At 34.4% G+C, this 6,571-nt stretch overlaps 1 protein-coding gene across 4 annotated transcripts; it reads right to left on the reverse strand.

Annotated features, from left to right (window-relative positions):
• Positions 1-708: 708 nt before the first annotated feature.
• Positions 709-5,544, reverse strand: LOC105110708 (WRKY transcription factor 44-like). 4 transcript variants are annotated; one of them, XM_011005826.1, is made up of 8 exons: positions 5,308-5,544; positions 5,119-5,216; positions 3,464-3,585; positions 3,133-3,364; positions 2,921-3,052; positions 2,075-2,805; positions 1,600-1,758; positions 709-1,264 (listed from the first exon to the last, which is right to left on the reverse strand). In XM_011005826.1, exons 4-8 carry the CDS (start codon positions 3,349-3,351, stop codon positions 1,078-1,080), a joined length of 1,428 nt encoding a protein of 475 aa, XP_011004128.1. In that variant the 5' UTR covers positions 3,352-3,364; positions 3,464-3,585; positions 5,119-5,216; positions 5,308-5,544; the 3' UTR covers positions 709-1,077. The 4 variants fall into 4 exon arrangements, with proteins under 4 accessions (XP_011004128.1, XP_011004129.1, XP_011004130.1 ...); XM_011005827.1 differs by having other exon boundaries at positions 3,464-3,595; XM_011005828.1 differs by lacking the exon at positions 5,119-5,216.
• Positions 5,545-6,571: the final 1,027 nt, after the last annotated feature.

A 6,571-nucleotide genomic window follows, 5' to 3' on the forward strand; every position in this document is an offset into this window, starting at 1 on the left:
TATTTTAATCTCATATATATGATTTAATTATTTTTTTTGAAAAAAAATATCTTATATAAAAAAATTTCATTCTCTTTATATGAACAAATAAAAAATATTTTTAAATATAAAAAATAAATTTAAATCTAAAAAAGACATAGTTATAAGTTTAATTTGTTAAAACAAAATTTACGTGAATTATTTTTTTAATTGAATATTATTTTTTATTATTTTTTTAATATTAAATTAATTAGAAATTTAGTTTTTAAATTATTTTTCAGTATTATCCTCATAAATTTTACAGAGATTAACTTGAATTAAGATAAACCTCATATATTATTTTTTTAATATTAAATGAAAATACTGTTTAGTGTCAAGCCATCATTCCAGCAACGCAGCCATAAAAAGCGTTGAAGTTTTTTCCCAACTTTAGCAATGATCTTTGAGGTCTTGTTTGCAAAATCATTTCGTCTTCTTTCTTAACTCCAACATATTATATAAAATTAAACCCTGTTCAAAGTACGAGTCTAGCTCACCATCTAGCTCACAGGCACGACCTTGCAGGTTCAACGCAGAGTCCTGCATATAATGATTAATTGCAGTTTGCAGACATAATAGGACGGCAAAACTTAGGACAGTTAACGTAGTGGTTGATGCCGAAGTTGATTGGAAAGACATTTAGCAGGATCTTCAATGCGTAATTACATGCAATGTCACCATAATGAAATCAGAAAGTACTATTTATTCGAGTATCGAAATATTTATGTGCCCGAAAATTGTTATAAACTTCTTTCCGGAAAGTTGTACACCAAGGATTAGCCAAGGTAATAACTGAAAGAGGGAGGAAATGTATTCATAAGCTTATGATCGGCAGCAGACAGAAAAGATGAAATGAAAACGAGACAGCCTGTTTCGATAATTCTCATTACCAACACAAGACTGACATCATGAAGAAGCCTCCGTAACTGAAACAGCTTTGTTTTTGTTTCTGATTGTCATGTTATTTAGCTTTTCTGGAGTCCTCATACTCTTTCTGATATCTGGGCCAGAGCAAGCATCAAGTTCGATATCAGATCCTTCCATGGTCAAGACTTGAGATCACTGCTTGTCCCTGGTAGTAGGTGCCTGTGAATCAGGTTCAAAGGCTGCTAGGTTTGTGATCTTCAGAGGCATCTCATGGTTATGTTTTCCTTCATATGTTGTAATAAAAGCTCTTGGATCATCTGATACTCTTTCCACATGCTTGCGAACATTGCATTTGATACTGGTACATCTATAGTAACTCCTGCAAGATGGTTTTTAATGTGCTGTGAGCAAAATTCGAGGAAAGTATCAGACTGGAAAAATGCAACAAGTCCATGGATATACTAGAAAACATAAGGAGGGTCTGTTAACCTCAATCAAAGAGATTAGGAGGTGACTAATCATCCAGAAGCAACCTAACTGTAGCAGTGGCATGATGTCCCTATATCCTAATGCGAATATGTGTGGGATTGGTCAAATATTATGAAAACAACCAAAAACGTTTGTCTTCCAGAGGTTTTTGAAGGCCATATTAGAATCAGAGATGAAGAAGATCAGCTTGCAATATACATCTCAAACAAGTCATTAGGTCTCAACCTGGGATATGGATTCCCCTTCACAATCTTCTGCCCATATTTTCTCCATCGAAAACCATCCCCCAAAATTTCGGAATCTGTGGAGCTTTGCACCACTACACGGGGCTCTTGTACTCCCTCCCCTGACATGCCACCTTCAGTGGATTGTATCTCAGTTTTCCTATAAGAAGAGAGAGTATTTCCATTACATAAGAATGAAGAGAATAATTTCAAGGGTGACGTATGTTGTAAAATTAAACAGGCATCATCAGGTCATGGAAAAAGCTTATTGAATTTGTTGTAGTGAGGTAAGGGTGTGAAGGGTGGGAGGAAGAAGCAAAGGTAAGTTGGCACAAAACCGACTTGGATTATTTCTTTCGATGATCCAATTTAGCACAAAACAACACAGTGATAGTGAATTATTTTCTTTTTAATGGTGAAGTGAACGCTTATAGTAGCTGATTTTCAAATCTATTCACGAGTAGCTTATCTCTTACCTTCTTTTACTTTTAGGTTCATCAGTGGCTCCCTCCAATCCCTTGCTTCCACCATCACATTCCCCGCTGACACCACCTGAGTTATCAGGAGTTCCCGTACCAGCATTAATTGTGCCGGTTCCAGCAGGATCATAAGATGGTGGAGCTTTACCCTGATAAATTGAATGCACTGGTAATCCAATTTCATTCTGATTTTCTTCTCTACCTTCAGAGCCTTCATTTCTTTCATTGAGTTGATTACTCCATAATGGGGTGCTGTTCCTATCTGAAGCATTGCCATCAGATAGTCCTTGTGTTACTGATGAGTTGCGCTTTGGAGGCTGGGGCTTTGAATGGTTGTGTTCCCCTTTGTAGACAATTTCTGCAATCTGCCCGTCAAATGATCTTTCGACCTTCTTTTTCACTGGACAGTTTGGATAGGTGCACTTGTAGTAGCTCCGTGGATATTCACTTCCTTTTACTTGCTTTTGTCCGTATTTCCTCCAATTATAACCATCATACGAAGGTCGGTCCCCATTAGATGCATTAGATAAAGTTTTTGGATCCTCCTCCTGGTTCAGAGATGTTAACCTTAAGGGTTCAGTTGCGTGGTCTGCTTCTGCATGGGATGGAATATTCTGATGAAGATTTGAGGTAAGCTGGGAAGAGAAATTGTGTTTATCTTGTTTTGAAAGCGGAGGACGAGTCTCAACTGGTTGTAACATTTGTTGTGAATTAGGATTGAAGTTTCCCTAGTCAAAAGAAACTCTTGCATTAGTGTCTGACCAAAAAAAAATAAATACAAACAGCAGTTGCTAGACTACCATGGCAGAAGAAGTTAAAAATGGGTAGAATTTTGCTACTGACCATATTCGCCAGTAGAGAAACAGTTGCTTTCGACACAAGCTTTGCCTGTGGTTTATATATGATAGTGGCTTTGCTATCAGTACCTGAAACTTTATTAAACGAATTGCTAACTGCTGTTCCAGAGAGTTCAGCCTGAAAGTGTCCGAGAACATCAAGTTCAGAAGGCAAGAATTCATAATGGAAAAGGGCATTCAGAAGAGCTATGTGATCACCTGGGAAGAAACCAGTGCACCTGGAGCACGATTCACCACTGGCCTGAACCTCACTGTTTTTGGTCTAATGGCAGCAACTGCTGTTCCAGAACAAACATTAGAGGGTGTGGTATTGATGGCACCCGCAAGCAACTCTGAGAAAGACGTAAAATTTGAGTAACTAGGCCTGGAAGCTACTGGTTTAGCTATAACCACCCTCTCTGATTCCTTGATCTCCATTTTCAATAAATATCTGGAATGTCAATTATAATTTACAGGCAAACGTGTAAGCAACAGCCATTTCAACATCGAGGGAAACTTGGAAGTCCTATCTTCTTAAACCTCAACTCACATTCAACTGAATGCCAGCAGAACGTAGTAAGGCCGCAGAGATGGTAACATGATTTGGAGACACTCAGGAAAGCACTACTTCTGTTTGTTTGAGATGGCTTCAGCCTCGCTAACTTCTCAGACCTGCATTATACTGAGATTATATTGATGGCAAATATAATTTGATGACTAAATTTACAAGTAGGTAGAATAGACCTATGCCATAAATAGCATAACAACAACAAAAAAATCATCATCCATGACTCATTGTGCACTATCTCAATATAATAGCATTGAACCGAAGACACTTGCTCTCATTTCATATATTAATGAAGTATTCTATAATCCGTCTTGTTTATTCTTTACGAAAGGAGAAAAAATGTTAAAAGGTGCAAAGTAAGTACAAACAAGTCCCAGGAACATCTCTCTGCAACTTCCAGTTATTCATTTCTATTACTGATGTTTTATGCGAGTGGAAAGTAAGGTAAAACATTGGACTAATTTCCCAAACAACTCCATCACGAATGATTCAACTTCTTCCAATTTTGGGAATATAGAAATCGTCTTCTAGAAAAAGTTAAACCTTTCCAATTAAAACATGGATAGCTGATGCAACCATGGAAACATTTCCAAGAACACAAGTCCAATTAAAATTATGAGCGCTTTAAGTTGTTCCCGATGTACCTAATTTGATGGAAAATACAATTTGAAGAGGACCTCAGCAAGTAAAACATTGGAAAAAATCCAAGGAATACTCACAAAACAGAAACAAACAAAACAACCGTGAGTGGATGGGATGGGCAATATGAACACATTTGTTGAATGTAAAAGAATCTCTTAAAAACCACCTCTAAATGATGAGGTCTTGAATGAATCTTTGGTCTCTGGTTGCATAGAACAACTTGTTTCAGTCTCCACAATCTCAGAACTTACTTGTGAGCAATGCTTTCCATCATCGTGAAGAAAAACTTAAAATTTTGCTTTGACTGCCCAATTATTGTTGCGAATTCACTCACGACAGTTAGGCAAAAAATCACATCACACATCTACTATTGCGATTTCCCCTTGCAATCACTACTTACGGTTACCTAATATCCGCGAGAAGCTCAGGCTGTATCATTTGGTTACTTCTGATATTCCTCTAGTGACCATGAATCTTCATAATTACCTTCCTAAAACAATAAAAATTTGGGATATAGGCTGACGAAGCATAAGAAAACTTGGGATCTTCTCCATCAACATCTCATAAGCCTTTGAGCTCCCCAGCTTGCAAAATACATTCATGGGTGCACTTTTAATCTCTAGGCTCTCAAATTAGCCAAATCTATAACCAATTTTTATTATTGTTTTTTTAAGAAAAAGAATATTCAACAGAAAAGGAAAAAAGAACCCAGAAAGATAGGATCTTTTTTACAAGCACTAGCTCCCAAAAATTACAACAAAATTCAAGTATTGCAATGAAAGTGTCTATCTTTAAAAGTTCGTGGAACTACCACGAAAACCAGTATAGTTTTTAACATTAAATAAAACATTCTCCGTAATCTGAAAAAAGAACAAAGGGCTGTAGAAAAGGTTCAAAGACCGGAAATGTTAAGAAGAGAGAGAACACGAACACGAACCATAGACAGGTTTTAGCTAAAAGAAGGCAGAAAAGAGCAAGAGTTAGTGGAAACTAACCAGAATGGATACAAGTAAGAAACTAGTAAGGAGTTTCAATGCTTCCGCAAGATCTCATTTACTACTATCTCAGTTTACAACACTAATCAATCTATCACCTACATTTGCAGAACCAAGAAGTTCGTGAGAAAATCACCAAACTTTTAACAAAGAAACTGAACAACGTGACACAGAATGAGAGAACTTGACCTTGGAGACGAGAAATCCTTGACTCAATTCAACAGATGATATGTGATTCTTTCAGACTTGAATTATTGGAGATATATGACATAATCACCAGCTTGTCTTTTTACACTACTGCCTTTTTTTTTTCCAGCTAAAAAAAACCTACAAAAAAAAGAAAAAAAGAAGCATTCTTTCTAGTTTTTGAATGAGTGATAAGGTAGTTGGACACAATGAACAGTTCCCATGTTAAAAAGCCATGAGAGAGAGAGAGAGAGCGAGAGAGGGTATGCGTTGTCTTAAATGGTTCTGCAAGTAAACTGTATGGCCATATTTGCGCATTGGGCATGATAAGAAAAGGTTGCAGGAAGAAGAATAAGGGAAAATCTCAACTAACTCTTTTATTATTTATTTATTTTACGTGAATATAGTTTTTTTTATACAACATTTAGTATTATTATTATTATATTATTTATTATAATAGTGCATTAATTAAAAAGAAACTAAAAGGAATCCTAGTAAAGCATTTATTCTTGTGTACATGTATTTATTTTTATTTTGAATTAAAACAATGAAATGATAATTTTATCTCTGCGAACATAATATAATTAATATAATTGACATTGAAAGCGGGGAATAATATATATTTTCTTTTTTGTTATTTGCACGGTGAAAGTATTAATATGCTCTTGGAAGCAGAAATTTCAGCATGGAAAGGTGCGGCTACTTTTGACTTTTTCATTTTAACTACACAATAAAATCACCTCAATGTTTTTTAATTAGAATTGTTTTTATCATGGTTAAGGTGTTTTTGTTATTTTATTTTTTTAATTAAAATTTTTTAAAAATTTATAATTTAGTATTTTTTTATCTTTTTATTTTTAGTATAAATAGATTTTTAAAAAGTTATATTTTAGTATTTTTTATCTTTTTATTTTTAGTATAAATAAATATTTTTAATTTAACAAAAATAATTTCTATTATTTTTGGACAGCACATTCAACCCTATTCGGTGACCATATTTTGACTTTTATAATTACATTTCAATTCTTATGATATTGTTTTTATCCCTAGATGTTATGTGTGAAAATAAATATGTCAAGTTTTGTGTTGATGGTTGTTTTTTTCCTCTCTTCTCCTTGGTTTTAGGGCAACCCCTACCCTTATGTATTTTTAAAGAAACTCTTCAATTATTTTTTTTTTATATTTGTTTCATATTTTTTTATTATTTATTTTATTTTATTTATAAAATTATAATTTTCTTTCAATCTAATCTTTCTTTGGTTTTTTT

Source organism: Populus euphratica, unplaced genomic scaffold (assembly GCF_000495115.2).
Source record: "Populus euphratica unplaced genomic scaffold, PopEup_1.0 scaffold264.1, whole genome shotgun sequence".
Taxonomy (NCBI): domain Eukaryota; kingdom Viridiplantae; phylum Streptophyta; class Magnoliopsida; order Malpighiales; family Salicaceae; genus Populus; species Populus euphratica.

Excerpts from the sequence above, each read along its gene's own strand:
- LOC105110708 (XM_011005828.1), bottom strand. The coding sequence starts at position 3,351 with ATGGAGATCAAGGAATCAGAGAGGGTGGTTATAGCTAAACCAGTAGCT. Across the intron at positions 2,806-2,920 it reads TTTCTCTACTGGCGAATATG|GGAAACTTCAATCCTAATTC; the intron begins GTCAGTAGCAAA and ends TCTTTTGACTAG. Across the intron at positions 1,265-1,599 it reads AAGGGGAATCCATATCCCAG|GAGTTACTATAGATGTACCA; the intron begins GTTGAGACCTAA and ends ACCATCTTGCAG.